General features: G+C 45.3%; 2 protein-coding genes across 2 annotated transcripts in view; one reads left to right on the forward strand and one right to left on the reverse strand.

The window, feature by feature from the left end:
* The first annotated feature begins 344 nt into the window (after positions 1 to 344).
* The window catches only part of tmx3b (thioredoxin related transmembrane protein 3b), a 38,161-nt gene continuing 21,317 nt past the window's right edge, over positions 345 to 17,188 (forward strand). Inside the window, exons 1-9 of the mRNA XM_077012603.1 lie at positions 345 to 451; positions 686 to 746; positions 1,505 to 1,544; positions 2,165 to 2,288; positions 4,530 to 4,575; positions 6,802 to 6,882; positions 7,621 to 7,720; positions 11,054 to 11,131; positions 12,170 to 12,236. Coding sequence (XP_076868718.1) covers positions 418 to 451; positions 686 to 746; positions 1,505 to 1,544; positions 2,165 to 2,288; positions 4,530 to 4,575; positions 6,802 to 6,882; positions 7,621 to 7,720; positions 11,054 to 11,131; positions 12,170 to 12,236 — 631 coding nt within the window. The 5' untranslated portion in view covers positions 345 to 417. The remainder of the gene's footprint in view (positions 452 to 685; positions 747 to 1,504; positions 1,545 to 2,164; positions 2,289 to 4,529; positions 4,576 to 6,801; positions 6,883 to 7,620; positions 7,721 to 11,053; positions 11,132 to 12,169; positions 12,237 to 17,188) is intronic.
* LOC143518250 (uncharacterized) lies at positions 13,355 to 15,306 on the reverse strand. The gene is made up of 3 exons (XM_077010709.1): positions 14,946 to 15,306; positions 13,770 to 14,165; positions 13,355 to 13,456 (listed from the first exon to the last, which is right to left on the reverse strand). Exons 1-3 carry the CDS (start codon positions 15,116 to 15,118, stop codon positions 13,387 to 13,389), a joined length of 639 nt encoding a protein of 212 aa, XP_076866824.1. The 5' UTR covers positions 15,119 to 15,306; the 3' UTR covers positions 13,355 to 13,386.

Raw genomic sequence — 17,188 nt, forward strand, 5'->3', positions numbered from 1 at the left:
TCCTGGACAAATATTTATATTTCCCTCTGACAGGGTTGCCAGGTCCTACAAAAATATCCCGCACAAAGTCAGTGTAAAACCCGCCCTTCAGAAGCCTAAACTAGCCCAAATTCCAAAGTTGTTGACGGGGAGGGCAGTGTAAAATGGAGACAAATTAAGTATTATATTGCGATCGATTCTTAGTGTTGACTTGTAACTCCCGCGGTGTCGCAACTCAAAAGTAGCCCAAAAAACCGCACCCCGCGACCCCAGATTTTTTTTCTCGCGGCAGGATTTTCAAACAAACCCAATTTGCCGTGAAAACCGCGAACCTGGCAACTCTGCCCTCTGAACCTGAGCCCGTAGTGGCGCTAATGCGCATGCGCGGGAGGACACTCACTTTCCGGCGCTTCCTGCTCGTCGGTGTCGTTGGAGAAGATGGCAGGAGTGAGGGCTGCGTGGACCTGTGCAGGTACATATCCGTTCATCCGGCGACGGCGTGGCAGCACATGTTCCGCAAATCGAGATTTACAGAGCCGTGTGCACACACCTTTAGATGCACCAGACACTTGTGATCAGAGTGTTGTGTGTGTGGAGCCCAGACCCGGATAAAGCAGGGCATCTCCAGCCTGGCTGCACTGGGTGTCTCAGTGCTGCATGCTCTGGGTTGTTTTAATGGGACATGTCTCTCTCTCTCTCTCTGCAGTGATCGCCACGGTTTCTTTAAGTGCGGCGGTGTTTGCATATGTGGAGGATCTCGACGACAAGTGAGTAGCTGGTTTGTGTTGAACATCTGAACACATTTGGGTCTGGGTGGCTGAGTTGGGTGGATCAGCTCAAGCTGCGTGAGGAGCCCCTGAAAACACGTCGAGATGGACTGTTGTGTTGTGAGAAAGCTGTGAGCACCACAGTGTTTTAGTTCACACACCGAGCTGTGCACACTGTTGAGTTTCGACGTTACACCTGCAGCCAGGTGTGTGGTCAGGCCGGCCAGGTGTGTGGTCAGGCCGGGCCAGGTGTGTGGTCAGGCCGGCCAGGTGTGTGGTCAGGCCGGCCAGGTGTGTGGTCAGGCCGGCCGGGCCAGGAGAGCGGTTGGCCCAGTGGACACGGTTCGTGTCTTCATTCCCCTGCTCGTAAATTTGGAGTATGTTCATAAATGAGCACGGAGTATGTTCATAAATGAGCACGGAGTATGTTCATAAATGAGCACGGAGTATGTTCATAAATGCACGTGGGTAGTTTTGTTACACGACCGAGCAGTTGTTTTATGTGTTACATGATGTTCTTGTCCTGAGGTCGGCTAGCTAACAGCTAGCTGCTTGGCTAACGTAGCTGGGTTGCTAAGGAACGCAGGACAGAACCAGGAACCGCCAGATGTGACCATCTAAGACAAGTGTTTCCGATATTTGTGTACATTGGTCCAGTAAAGCAGGGATAACATATGACTGATAGTTCGTTATGTGCACGTGAACCTTGTTTGCTTGTGTGTCTAGTGTTTACGTGTGTTTCTAAATGTCCCTTTCAGGTTCAAAGACAACCGAGTGGATGACGTGTGGCTCGTGGACGTGAGTGTTTTTGTTTCGCTCCTCGCACGTGCGCGTCGTGTCCGTGGAAAGTGAAATCACGCATGCAGGATCATATGAGAGACGTTTGTTGGTGTAGGGGTGAGCGGGATAGGATGCACGAGTGGGTTTGAAGCCCAGTACAGGACTGCAGGTTTGCAGTGCCCATGGAAGTCCACCTAGATGTCAGGTTGATTTCAGTTGCTTCACTGTGATGGCTTGCATGAAGGTCTGCAAGTTGCAGGACAAGTTCGGTGGACGTAAGGTATAAATTTTACTGAGATTAACATGGTTTTAGAAAAGGGAACTGAACCCATTGCGATGGTATCCATGAGCAGCCTGCATTTCCCCAATCTGGGCCAGCAAAAATGTAGTATAATACATTTAGCCTCATAGTAGCCTCATAGTAGTATAATACATTTAGCCTCATAGTCTGACATAAATCATTTTTCTGGTGATATACACATTTTCTTGTGACGAGCATGCGCTGATTAGCTCTATATTTGATTTTGTAGATTTGCCTCTATGTTGCAGTGTCATGAAATGTTTGTCAATATTTGTTGGTTTGGGCTGCAAAGCAGCTGCGTCCTGCCTGTTAACTGCTCCTCCATGGTTTGTTGTAGTTCTACGCACCTTGGTGCGGATACTGCAAGAAACTGGAACCTATCTGGTATGAAGTGGGAGCGGAGCTGAAGACCTCTGGGTCACCAGTTAGAGTCGGCAAGATGGATGCCACTGCGTTCTCTGGTATGTTCAAGTTGTATTTATTTATTCTTTTCAAAATTCATTTAATTCAGGACCAATAATGGCCTCCTTTATTTGCAGAATCTATGAACTGTAGTACCAAAGAAGTAAAAGTATAAAGTTGGAGTGAGTGACTGGAGTATCGGTTCCAGAACATTCCTTTCGTCATTTGGTAGTTGCATTTCTTTCATTGGCTAATCAGGCAGTCGAGCCTTAAGCACGTTTTCACACTTGTCCCGAATACACGAGTCTGCACACAGGACTGATTATGGGCAAATTTTCCTGGTGTGCAGCTGCAGATTGTCAACCACTGGGTTAATCCGCAAACTGCTTTTAATTATTTTCCTTGAGTAGAAAAACACTCGCGTGGCGAAGGACACTCCTTTTGGGATACATGGCAATCCAGCGTGTAGCAACACGTGTACTGGTACATCTCAGTAAATACATCGAAATATCAAAAAGTTAATTTATTTCAGTGATTAAATACAAAATACAGGTCCATTGCTCAGCTGTCTACCAGGACGTTTTAGAGCACTTCGTGCTTCCCTCTGCCAACAAGCTTTTTGGAGATGGAAATTTCATTTTCCAGCAGGATTTGGCACCTGTCCACACTGCCAAAAGTACCAATACCTGGTTTAATAACCACAGTATCACTGAGCTTGATTGGCTGGGACCTCAACCCAGTAAAGAGTCTATGGGGTATTGTCAAGAGCTGAGACACCAGACCCAACAATGCAGATGAGCTGAAGGCTGCTATCAAAGCAACCTGGGCTTCCATAACACCTCAGCAGGGCCACAGGCTGATTTCAGTAGACTAACATTTCTGAATTAAAATAATTTTTTCAGTTGGTCTTATATAATATTCTAAATTTCTGACATTATGACTTTTGGGTTTTCATTGGCTGTAAGCCATAATCGTCAACATTAACAGAAAGAGTTACTGAAATAAATATACTTTTTGATGATGTTCTAATTAATTGAGATGCACCTGTATATTATATAAGGATATTATATAGGAGTCATACAAGTCAGCAGACGTGCTTCATTACTCTTTCATTAATTCTTCTCCAGTTCCTTCTTGGAAGTGTGGTTAGATATTTACAGATGCGTCATAGTGATTGCATGGAACTATAATACAGATTGTCTGCATGAAACACACTGCAGTCCTTTCCCTGCCATCAAGAAAAGTGAAAAGTAGCAGGATTATCCACACGGCATGTCAGAGTGAGGAGCATACCGGACCTCGTTGGAAATGAACCAAACGTACCAAACTTGCAGAGCAAGCTGACCCGGGTCCTGAAAAACGCTGCAGCGTGAAAATGTGCAGCGGAGACGGCAGTGGATTACTGCTAGGAGATGAGGCCAGAGTTAAACTGAGAAGAGTTCACAAAGCCCTTGTAGAACGTGTCCCGGCTGCCCGGATTAAAGTGAGCTCTTAGGAGTGTGTGGTTCAGACTTTGCATGCAAGATTAAAACTTAGTAGATGCTTGTGGTGTGGAGTAGAATCTGCTCATATACATTCACTTAGAAAAAGATTCAGGCCTCTTTACTTTTGATTTTGAATGGGAGTAATTGCAATTTCCACCTCTATCAGTCTGCACTTAATTACTCGTAATGATGAAGTGAAATGAGTTTAGAGTTAGAGTTTAGAGTTTAAAAAATCATTATAAATCAAGCACTGGATTTTCATCATGTAAGTGTTCAGACCTTACATGTAGCTCATTGGTCATTTATTTCACCCTGACAAGTGTGTGTTTGCTGTTTTGTCTCCTTTATAGGAGATTAGTGTGAGATCTTAAAGGGATGTGGTCCTGCATCATCCAGGAGGTTTCTGAAGGCTCAAAATATAATAGCCATTGTTTTATTTGTAAGGTGATAAGTCAGCAGCTGAGGTAGTCTTGTTGTCTTAACACGGGATTGTTTATAGTTCAAGGCATCCGAACTCTGAACGCCTAAATCCAAGAACTTTGAAAGCACTTTGCTTGCTCAGCTGATGAAGGACTTGTTCCTGGTTCTCTGGAAACCTTGTGTACTTCACTGCACTTTTGTCTGCCTGACTCTCTCTTCTCTCTCAGAAATACATTTATAAAATTTCTTCTATATGTCTGTAAATGTACCTTGTATATTATTACCTTGTAAATATTACCTTGTAAATTTTCCAGTAACCTCCTGTTACTGTTATCACATTTGTACATGGATGTAACTGCATTGATTATCTGTTGTTGCTTTTGTTTGCTTATTTAGGTGTTGCTTCAGAGTTTGGAGTCCGAGGATACCCCACAATAAAGCTGTGAGTATCTGCTCAAGCATAGTATCTAAGCATCTCAGTCTTTAGTTCACTTTAGTTTAGTCCTTTGCTGGTTCAGTTCATGTCTGAATGTTCTTGGGTACTAGTACATTTTAGTAAGAGCAGATCGGATGCAGTAAGAACATTTACAGGCAGTTCATTGGCTCTTTCTGACAGTCCTGTGCTCTCATTGGTCATTCATCTCTCACCCTGACAAGCGTGTCATTGCTGTTTTCACATGATATTGAGCAATTTCCTTGTTAACTGAATGATTTTACAGAAACACCATTAAAGCTGGTTTTGGTGTAAAAACACTCTGGATTCACCGCTGAGAGAAATTGGAAGAATCAAATAACTGTGTCCTGAGTTTCAACGTTGCTGATACGTTGCTGATACGTTGCTTCCATCTGCCGTGCGTCTGTCTAATGGCAAAGACCTTTATTGTCTTTCAGCCTGAGCAATGCTGAGTGTCTTCCTGTATTTGTTCGGTGAGGTGACACATACAGTATCACTGTATTACTGTGCATTATGTGTGTGTGTGTGTATACAGTATATCAGAAATGACTAATTAATCTCTTGTGGCTGGAGAACTATGTCTTTCCCCCATTCCCTTCAGTTAGGTTGGTATATGAGGGTTGTAAATGGGAAGCTCAGCTTGGGGAGCCGTCACCCATGAGAGACGTCCCGGCTGACACTGGTCCTCAAATACCAAGAGAGCGAGGTGTTGATGCAATTTAATTCAAAGGTGAAATCTGACTCAACGATGGGGTGAATCTCACTCCCCAGATGCTGGTAATAAGAAGGGAGAGGAAACAAGGTTTTTGGGAACTGCTATTTAAAACTTATCTTGAACTCGGTGACATGACACCTTTTAGAGCTACTCTACACCCCTCTCTTTGGTGAAGTGACTTCACCAAGTGTCCCTTAAGCTCCGTTCTGCTAACTCAGGCTAGGACATGGTTGTGTTTCGCTGCGCTCCAGCTCGACACTCAACAAACCCTCTGTGCGTTTGAGTTGGAGAAGTTTGAGAACGTGAAACGTGAAAAATCTCCACAGAACCGGAGAGACAAAAAACCTCAGACACAACGGTCCTGCATGTGGGCTGGAAGATCTCAGAACTCCATGGGATGAGAATGTTGTTGCTTTGTCGTTTAATTGCTGGTCCTCTGGGACACTCGTGAAGACGCCTCAGACTTGTTCAATCTCCTGAGGAGAGGTTTGTGTACGGCCGTAACCATAGCGATTGGCCCTCGCTGTCTCACGCAGCACAGGTAATTGTGCTGAAGGAGTTGCAGAGGCAGTGTGTGGTTTACTGCAACAGTTGCATAACCGTGTAATACCAGCAGGTTGTTGGCCAAACTCATCTTGGGCTTTTCAGTGAAATGTGAAATGGACTCTGAAACGTGGTGTCCAGCCTTTACACTTGTCAAGCACATCATCTTTCCTGTGGTGTGGTAGAAAACTGTCATACCCTTGAATGATTTGCTCCTGTGTGTTAAATACTAAACGCCGATTCGTGTCTGTACTTTGTGAAGCTGTTTGCAGCTTCTGGACAAGAGTATTGTGGTCTTGAGCTGTGGATGTCAGGTCAAGGGTCATAGTCCTTTTGCTGGGTGGAGCTAGAATTGTTATTATATTCTCAGCTGACAAGAGAGACTATGTCAAACTTTAGACTCTGGAGTATGTAGGTTCTTCACATTTGTTTTGAGTATTGTAGACTCTTGGTGCTATGATGGGTGTCTGATTTAATAGGACAGGTTTTATTCCTGACTTCAATTTGATTGTTATAAGATCCAAACCAGAAAACTCTAATTGATCAGAACCCTCTGGTCTGAAGCATGTGTCTGTTTAATGCAAATCAGAGATGTAATACTTTTTTTTTATGCAGAGGTGTACAAAAACAAGTTAAAATGGAAATGTAATGTTATTAGTTCTGCTATTTCAAATGGCTTGTATTTAGGTATACAAGAGAATGAGGAAAATTATAATCAAATGTTGTGTGTTTAATTAAAACAATGTTACCGTGCTTTATTAATGCAGCCAGCAAAATTGAGTTGCATCCAGTCTGACTAATCAGTTACGTTTATATACATGGTAATTCTGTAGTATCCTTTTTTCTGGTTGCAGAGATACTTTTTCTTACTTTTGTGTAGTCAAAATTGTTCAGTCAACCCAAGCACCAGTAAGCCCATATTCCCCCTCTCTCTCTCTCTCTCCCTCACCCCCCAGGCTCAAGGGAGATCTGGCCTATAATTACAAGGGTCCCAGGACCAAGGATGACATCATCGATTTTGCTAACAGAGTTGCTGGGTGAAGTGCCTGTTTTTCATTCATGTTATTGCCATTTTATATTTTAATCAATTAACTTATGTTTTAAGTTCATGCATGGTTTGAAAAATGACATTGTTTACTCAATTGTAAGTTATTTTTGTGAATGACCAGTATTACACCTTTCAGGAGAATTTTTGCTAATAATGTTTGTGTTTAGCAGGCATTACTAACTGAACGAGTTTACATACATGGAATAGATCTACTTTTTAAAATTGGATAAAGTGCCTTCAGTGCTCCAGGCTTTAAGTCAGACCAGTGTCCTGTTGCTCATCAGTTACATGTTGGAATGTGTGATCCGGAAAAATCTATTAGCCGAGTGCACACGCCGTGATATAAGCAGCACACGACACACAGCTTTTCCCCTCTCTTTGGAGGACATGTCGTCTTCCTGTCCACTGGGTCAGGCTAGCCTGTGGCATCCTGTGGCCATCTGTGTCCGTATATGTACGTGCCTGTCTGAGCGTGTGCACGAGTACAGTAGAGATTGGACGTGCCGTTCCACTTATGGCCACAAGATGTCAGTAGAACTGTGCGGATGCAGACCACAGCGACATCCTCTCAGACATAGCATGCAGAAGTTAGGAGAACAGCGAGGGTGCAGTTGTTGACTCAGAACCTACAAGTCTGACATCTGGAGCGCGCCGTCGTTATTGTCTGTCACGCTAATGTGAAATACGAGTGCAGTGTTTGTTTGTGTGTACGTTGTTGGTTACGCAGGCCCTCGGTGCGATCCCTCCCAAGCAAACAGATGTTCGAACATGTCCTGAAGAGGCACGACGTCTTGTTTGTGTACATAGGGGGAGAATCGCCTCTCAAGGTAAGCCTTGCGGAGCTTTCCGCGGATTGTAGCCGCAGCAGGCAGAACAGTGAACGAGAAAACATGTCCCTCCCTTCCTGGGAGAACTACACACCTCAGGAAGCAAACGCAGTGTAGTTCCACACCAGTACATCCATGTGGCTTTATCTTCTGAATAACTTTTGAGTTCACTTTATAGCACTGTTCATATAGCACTGTTCATTTATTTATTTATTTTGTATTTACACCCGCACAATGTGGAGTTAACAGTCAGGTGAACTTGAGCCTTCCCTTCTCTCCGTGTTTATGAATCATGCATGAGGCGGATGCCTGCGGAGACGCTGACTTCCTGAGGCAAAGTCTAGCTCCGTCTCGGTATCGCTCCCTCGCTGTGGGTCCGTTTGCCTCTCTCTCACTTACACGTCCATACATAACCCATAAATCTACTTCACCTTTAACACGCAGCCTCAATATCACCACCTGAACCCTCGGTTTACAACAGTATGGCTGCTGCTTGTCAGTAATATGAATTTTGAAAAACAATGATTAAAAAATCATTGATTAAAATCTTCAGGGTCAATAAATGATGAAGAACACGTTTAAACATACTGGTCACCAACCCTTAATTTCTGCTAATCCTCCTCGTACCCTACTAATCTGAGAGACATAACTAATCTGTAGTGGTGAGGGCATGAACCATGTGGCCTTCTGCATCCTCCCCCAGTACGAGTGACCTTAAATTGATTGGATTCCAAAGTACAGTACAGCAATCCTCGGAATACAACAGAATACAGTGGGCACAACTGAAGAGGTCTCTGGTCTGCAGGCTAGCTGTTAGCCAGGCATGCTTCTCATAGTTCACCTGACAGAAACTGCATACATAACCTTTTCTTTTCTGGCTAAGATTTATAGATGGAGTTGGCTGACCTTGCTGAAATTTTGTGTAATCTTCATCTATGGGCAGCCTTGGATAAAGGCTTTTCAGTGTGGGGTTCGACAGTGTCTGTCTCACTTATAGTCAGCGTTTGAAGTCGACTGGCTTCACTAGCATTGACGTTTTAGTGATATTGATAATAATTCCATATTGTCTTCTTCCGAATGTTGAGAAAGACTAGCTTGAATAGAAATGCATCCTGTTGTAACTAAGCACATGGAAAGTACCGGTATATTGTGTGAATAGGTTTGATCATTTTACATTTTTTTTGTCCTTTTTTTGGTGAGAATTTTTCCATGTCGTTATTTCTTTTTTCTGTTACCCATCTATGAAGGGCCGGACTGCATCCCACTGCTAATTAGCTCTGCGTTTCCCAAACGCAGTGTAACACAAAGATCATCGTTAAGCGGTAGTGTGAATATCGCAATGAACACGCTCATTTCTCATTTAAATACCACTAGAAAGATTTTGGAATAGGAGCCAAGTTTGTTCTGGAAGGTCTAATTAGATTAGTTTAGTGTTTTTTTTTTTTTTGCTATATATCTGCACAAAACAGGGAGGTTCTCTTGGCCGTGTTGTGTGAGATGGTAATCCCTGACGCTTGTCAACACTCGTGCTCCATTCGGGGGTTTGAGGTGATGTCTCTGCCCGTGTTATCCGAGCGCTTTGCCAAGCCAGCAGACATTCTGCTGACTTGCTCTTGTGTCCTTCCCTGGCAGGGATGCATAAAGGGAGCTTTCGTCTGTCATTTCTCTCCTCCCTGACTTGCGAGGATGGTCTGTGTGCTCAGTTCTTGATGGTCTGCTGCGCGTACGTGCGCGGGCTGTTCTTGGCTACTTTGCCTGTCCGGATTGGAGTTGCTGACGGGCTGAATGCTTCGCCGCTGTCGCTGGTGGGTTGGGAGATGATTGTCAGATTGTCCTAAAGCCTGTGAATGCACCCACGTGCTGTTATGAATCAGCACTGATGAGCCGTTGTCAAAGCTCAACAATAAATGGTGCTCTGAGTAGGTTTCCTGCTGTACTCCAGGCGGAGATGGTGGAGATGGCAGAGGCTCCTGATCCAGGCCTCGGGGATACTCCGGCAGTCCAGGTTTTTATTTAAGTCCCAAACGGATCAGTACCAGGTACACAAGGTACAGAGGGCTGCATTAACACTATAACGGTCTTGTTCAGAAGCTTTCATTTGTGGAGCAGAGCAAAAATTTAGATTGGCTCATGTCTCCTAAGGACTGGATTGGGGTCTTCTGATCCCTTGTGTATGTATATCCCGTTCCACATCCATTTCGTTGAATGTCCGCACTTGGTCATGAAATCATCTGTTGGCCAATTAGTGTAACACTAGTATCAGGGCAGACTCATGGTCCTTTTTTTTAGTTGTTGTTGTTGCTGGATTTTTAAAAGGCCACAGAAGGCACCGTAACCACCAGCTCGTTGTTACCAATTTGGACAGGCCCGGCCCGCTCCATCTGAAGGCCGTTTGTTCGAAAATGCCGCTGAGACCAAATCCGCTCTGTTGATTGCATCATAAATACAAGGGCCAGCAGTCGGCGCGCCCCGACGAAGGGGAGCAAGTTGATGTTTGCAAAGCCCTGTCATGGGTAATTTCCAGCCCGCCGTGAAGAATGGGCCATAAAGCGATGCTGATGCGAGTAATGGTCCCAGTTCCTCACAGAGAGCACCGTGCGTGTCCAGCTGGGGCATGGCCGCCATGGAGCTCTACGCCACGTCACCATCTCAAGAGCCGCTTACTAAAATGAAACCTGGCTTGAAAGGATTTTTTTGGAAAATGATAGCTTAATTGAATGTCTGTGAAACACTGAGTGGTGGTGGTGGTGGTGGGGCACTACAACGGTGGGAAGGGTTGAATATATTATGATTTCAGTTAGGTCTGTCTCGATACTGGAAATTTAACACCTATACCAATACCATGTGGAGTATCAAAATTGTCGAAACCAAAATGTCTGTCTGTCTGTCTGTCTGTCTTCGTCAGCGATGGAAAAAGCTCGTTTTTCACACGAATTGTTTTTTGCACGATTGTCACTTTTGTTTTTGCCATAGCTAAGCTACTTACTCTGTAACTGCCTTCCATAACCTTCTCACTGCTTGATGCAGCCATCCAGGTCAAATTTGATTTGCTCATCTAGAACATCGATTCGGTTCTTCAGGACATGTTCGCTATTGAAAGAATCTTACATAATCAAATCGTTTGCTACATCGAAGTATCGACAAACGTTCGATGCCTCGTACAACTCTAGTGTCGATACAGCATCAGCCACATTGGTGATTTTGTCCCCTGCTTAATACCAGCTGAATGTGCACATAGGAAAGGGAACATGATCTTTGAATGGGAATCAAGTCACAGTACTTTTTATTTGTTCTATTGCTGTTATTGGTGACGGGCTGTCTTGTGGTTTTCAGGAGAAGTACATAGATGTGGCTGCCGAGCTTATCGTGTACACCTACTTCTTCTCTGCGTCTGAGGACGTCCTGCCGGAGGTGAGAGCCGGGTCTGACTTCATAAAGCATTTCTGAGCTAGAACATTACTCATAGCTGTTCACAAATCCTGTCAGTGTGCCTAATACCTCCTACCTTTACACCCTCAAATTATAGTTGTTCATAATAACCGAGAGCACTCAGAAACCGAGTGAAATTCACGACATTTCCTTACATCTCCAGAACTTATTAGGAGTGGCTGGATGAAAATGCAAAAAAAAAAAAAATCTATTTAAAAGGCTTTTATTATGGAGGGGATATGAAACGTGGTACAGAAGTATTAACAGACAGCTTGGTTTCACATTTGTTAACCCCCTTACAGCAGAGACGTTGTGTTTATGGCTGAACTAAATTGTGGTTTTATAACCATGCATGCTAATTGAGTATTATCTTTGTGGTAGTTTGCTCAGAAATGAGAAATGCAAAATGAATTTTCTTTAGCATGAACTAGCAATTACTTTAGGTGTTATGAAAATAATTAAACAGCTGTCCAGTGGAGGAATGCCATGCTCTTTTAGGTCAATCGCATATAGTGTGCCATTTTTATCTTGTGCGATTTGATGAGGTCAGTACTATTTAAAGTAGGGGCTATCAGCTCTGTCCTGGAGGCTTGGAGCATGTGGGCTAGGGACCTGAAGTGTCCCAGCTCAAACAATCCTGCTCAGTCACCATTTTTACCCAGTTTAGTGGGCGTGTTGAACAGTTGAAGCCACTTCTTACACCTCCTGCTGAATTCCTCTTATTCACACCTGGGCAAGTTGTCATGCTTATTAGATTAATAGATGCTTAACAGTATGAAAGCCATCGTGTCTTTTCCGTCTGCTTCTGCTCACGTTCCTTAGTGCTGGGCTCAGTGAATGATACACCGGGGGGAAAATGATCACACAATTGCCTTTGGTGTCTGAAAGAGAATTCACCTTGTTGGCAATCAACCGTAGTATCTAAAACGCTGCCGAGGAATTTGCATCGGTAAAACAGAAAAACGGACAATATGCGTCCAACAAATCGTATTTTTTCCCCCCTCCCTTCTTCTCTTCCAGTATGTGAAAGTTCCTGAGCTGCCCAGCGTGGTTGTCTTCAAGGACGGAAGCTACTTCACGTACGACGGTGAGTGATGAGTCTGGGGGAGCAGAGCGGGGAGCTTGGGGCCTTCTGGACGTCTCCTGGACGTCCTTCAGAGGCTCTTCTCCACGCTGCGCCCGCGAGGCTCGGCCTGCTCTGCTCGGAGCGGAGCAGCAGGGCTTTCTTCTTTCCTAAGACTGGTTGAAGTCTGTTCACTTTTAGTCGCTCTGTGCAGTCTTGGTTTCGGTGTCGCCTCTTGTTGAATAATGAAACAGTTAAGTTGATGTTTAATTATTAAACGTAAAGTGTCACTTTATGTTTAATTATTAAGTGTTTAATTTGGAGGTGTATTAAAGATTTAAGATTTAAGAACACTGGAAAGGTTCTTTTTAGGCTAGTTTTGTTGTGAAAGGTCTTGGTTACATAAAGGACCTTTTGGGTTGTTGTGTTTCATCACTGTAGCTTCTTCTCTGCGTGCACCCTCCCAGTGCAGTTACATTCTGTGGCATCCGATCGTTCACATCTGTGATCATTAATGCGTAATGACAATCCCAGCTGAAAGAAACCCCATTTAATTATGATGTGTGTGTGTGTGTATCCAGTGCCAAATGAAAAAATTGTAAGCCATTTGAAGTAACTGCTGATGGAATGGGTGGTTTTAATATGTAAAACAGGACATGCAATGATCTGTTGCGAGCTTCTGTTTTCCGAGCAATTTTTACCATTTTATTTATTTTTGTAAGCCAAATTGTAAGCAAAATCGAATGGCGTGGCCCTGTAGCAGGGGTGTCTGACAGCTAGGGCTGGGGTGTTTGGGTGGGGGGGTGTTTGGGTGGGGGGGGTGTTGGGGTGGGGGGGTGTTTGGGTGGGGGGGGTGTTGGGGTGGGGGGGTGTTTGGGTGGGGGTGGTGTTGGGGTGGGGGTGGTGTTGGGGTGGGGGGGTGTTTGGGGTGGGGGGGTGTTTGGGGTGGGGGGGTGTTGGGGTGGGGGGGTGTTGGGGTGGGGGGGGTGTTGGGGTGGGGGGGTGTTTGGGGTGGGGGGGGGGGTGTTTGGGGTGGGGGGGTGTTGGGGGGGGGTGTTTGGGTGGGGGGGCGTCACCAGGTGTTTCATCTTCTACAGCTTCCAGGATCCTGCAGCTGTGTGTGAGCCCTCCAGTCACTGTGGCTGGTACCGACCCACTGGGCTGTACTTGTACATTACATTTGCACCAGTTTCTCTGCTATGGGGGGCACTGTGAGGGTGGCATGGAAGAGCGATTGGATCATCCTGTTAAGGGAAAAAAAAAAGGCGGTGTTGCACTTTGTGATGAAAGACTTTTTAATTACAACCAAGGAAAAGTAACTCAAGGTAGAGCAAACGGAAGCAAAACTAGCAATGTGTGAAAATCAATATTAGAAGTCAAACTCTGAGTCTTCAATCTTGGTATGTTGATGTACTACATCTTGGCATTCCAACCTATATAATAACTGGCCATACAGTTGCAGTTTTAAGAGCAGCACCATGTCTGCCCACCCCAGGTAACTGCAGTGTGGAGGTGTGGTTAATTAGGGCTCGTTTCCAGACCCCATCTGGTCCTCACCGCTGCAGTACGAGCTGCCCTGTCTCCTGCATCTCATCCTCAAAGCCTCCGATACGCGCTCGGAGCGGAAGCACGAACCCAAAACGCACTGCGTCCAGGCACAGTCCCAGTACAAAGGGGCTCCAGTAGTGAGCGTTACCCACACCGGGTGCCCTGTGCCTGGCTCTCAGCACAAACTCCAGACCCAGGCTTCGGCTGGGCCTGGTGGTCCTGACCACGCTGGTCTGCTCCAGCAACTCGCTTTGGAAAGGATCTTTTCTCCACCAGAACTCCAGCAGGATGAGGTCGTTGCAAGCTACGTGGACCAAGAACAGGCCACTCTCCGCCGAGTGCTCAGGAACCTGGATACACAGCCGGTCGCTTGGGTTGAATGTTGCCATGGTAATGAGGGAGGAGCTAGGAAAGGGTTGGAGGGCAGGGAGAGATTCTAAACTCATGTTCAAGGTCTGGTGAGATTTACAGAATAAGCTGAGTAGCTTTAACAGTTACAATAATAAATTCCCATTAGCATATTTCCACGGATCATTAATTTTTAAAGAAAAAGTTAAGGGTAGTTTAGAGAAACTCTGAACAGATCCCAGACCCTACATCCATTATGATACGTTACATTAATTTTCATAATCAGTTGGGTTTAACGCTATAATACTGTTAGTTATTAGACACAGAAGAACTCGAGTCCCTGATGTCCTCCCTAACCCAGCAGCCCTAGACTCTAGACTAGACTAGTGCATCTAGACTTAGACCCTAGACTAGACTAGTGCGTGTGGTCCTGCTGTCTCTTCGTTTTCTTTCTCTGCGTTGTTCTCGCCACAGTTCAGCTGATTTCTCCGTCATTAGGTTGTAAAAGGTGCGGTCCACTCCTGGCACCGACATTGACAGCAAATGTTTAGAAGGATAAACGATCATTGAACGAGCATTGAGCAACTTATTGAAGTTTTTGTCATTTTCATTATGCACCTTTTTTTTTTTAGACCTTGCTTTTATGCGCTAACATTATTTGCAAATACACTAGTAATTTGCATCATCAAAGAAGTCGTAGTCAAAACCATGAAAGATTAATAAGGCCATGTCTTACTATTTAACTCAAAGCTACTTCACTTGTCAGTGTGTTATTATTTTCATCTCACTCTGCTTCTGTCCTTTTTATCTTTATTTCTTTATTTTTGCTTTCATTACCTGCTGAAGGTGTGTGTTCTGAGGTCTGGCTCCGGTTCTGACAGCGCGGTAGTTTCATTTCCTTCTCGCTCTCCTCCGGGAACAGCTGGCCCACACCACTTTTGCATACAGCGGTATCTCTCTCTCTGTAGGTTTCTCATTAGCAGGATGAAGGTGTGTGTGTGTGTGCACATGTCTGTGTGTGTGTGTGCTGATAGCAAGGTTGCAACACCCTACAGCTTGCTACTGTATAGTGCGTTGCTGTGTGCTAAAGCCTGTTGCGACACGCAAAAAAACTGTGAGACGATTAATGATTTTTCTGTAATTGAAATTAGTCCACCAGCATGTCACTAACCTTCTCCTTGACATTAAAGGCACAGTAGGATCTTCACGTTATGGCACTGGGTACTGGGTAATGGGGTCGCACAGCTTTCCCACTGTGCCGTCAGTTCTTCTAAAATTAAATTGCAGTGTATCAACTCGGGGGAAATTTGAATGAACGTGTGTGTGTAATCACCAGATTGATTGATTGCCTCTCTAAAGATTTGCGGGCCAGTTCTTCCTCAGAGCTTGTAACGGAGTTGTTGCAGGGCTGTGGAACGCGCATGATTAATTTGCAGCAAGCCTTTGTGTCTTATATCTGCTCAACCTAATCAGCTGATTACGTGGCGGGGATGTCGGAAAAGCGGAGCGCACGCTGAGGTATTCAAGGCACGGCAGTTTGGAGCAAACGTGAGGGCAGTCCTGCGTGTCCCACGTTCCGACGCGAGCCCCACGGCGAGATCCGCGCAGGTCCCGCGTTGCTTTTCTTTGCACTTGGGAGCGTTTCCCCGCCTCCCTCCGTCTGCCTGCGAACAAACCCTGATCTAGGCCCGATGATCTGATGTTCGTTTTGTCCAGATAACCGTGTGAACATCAAAGCGATGGCCTTTGTGTAGGTGGTGTCTGTATGTATCAGCACTCCTGAACAGGTGTGTGACTGTGTAAAACCTCCGATTTCTTCACAAGTCCGACAATAATAAGTCCGCCTGTCCATCTGCACGCGGCTCAATTATCTTATGTTCATGTTGCTTGTGGAATGTAACAAGCCCTACACTGTCCCCTTTTCCCTCGACCAAAGACGGGAGGTGAACGCTGGGAGGAGCCAGGCTGTCGCAGCAGAGTGTGGATAAGCACAAAGCCGCTTTGCTGTCCAAACGAGCCGTTCTCTTCCCAGACAGCCGCGTCTGACGTAGCGCAGACGGTAGTTTGATTGCTTTACAGCTGTGCGCAGACTTCAAAAAAGCTGTGCCTAAGGAACGTGGCATGTAAAGGGTCCTCCGTTTCTCGTCTGATTTTCATCTACCCAACCGTGCGTTTACACGGCTCTGGCATCACTACGGCAACAGCGGTCGTCTCTTCACCCCTTCCAGCTCGGCGCTGAAGGGCGTGGACAGAATGGCGTGCCAAAAATCTACCGAATGCCCCAATATCAGGATGTTTGCGTGGAGTTCAGACAACAGCTGAAACAATGCAGCACGATCCTTACAGTATAATGCAAAGTGATAATTAAAGAGGATGTTTTATGATCGGCCCAATTTATGCATTTTTCATACCTTTTCTGCAGTCTCCATACAGATCTGTACGTCAGTGAAGAGACACCACAAAGTGGACGCTGGTCACTGCTCACGTGACCTTTTCTTCCATACCGACTCGGAGCCTTTGATAATTGGAACCACTGTTTCATACATGGAGTTGTAAAGCTCTTTGAACATGCAAATAAAAGTTTGCTTTCTGATTGGATAACCGCGGCTCTTTCCACCATGTCGTCTGCGTAAAGTTCAGCTGGGCTCATCTCTGTGTGCCCAGAGGCGGTGTTATTGAAGAGCAGAACCACTCTGACAGTTCACACCTTACGCGATCAAACTAACATCTGTTTTCTGGAGAATTTGCATTTTTAAGTTTGAAGCACAGATGAGCTCGGTGCTGATCCTCAGCGATCCAGAGCACTAAAGTCTGGTTGTGTGTCAGGTAGTTCTCGACAAAGTGCAATGAAGCAAGTTCTGGGAAATCCCAGCATTAATTATGTCCTGGCGAGCGTCTTTAGTGTTTACTGTCATTCAAAAGCCATTTTGAAGGATTTTACTAGATTTTACCCTCTGTCCATAGGAGCCTGATGTTGAACGACTGAACATAACTGCCCCCGGGCATTTCAGACATGGCTGCCAGGTGCACAGATGGGCCGGTATGTGTCCTCCACTGTGATGTAGCCCCCCCATAACACA

This window comes from Brachyhypopomus gauderio, chromosome 7 (genome assembly GCF_052324685.1).
Source record: "Brachyhypopomus gauderio isolate BG-103 chromosome 7, BGAUD_0.2, whole genome shotgun sequence".
NCBI lineage: Eukaryota > Metazoa > Chordata > Actinopteri > Gymnotiformes > Hypopomidae > Brachyhypopomus > Brachyhypopomus gauderio.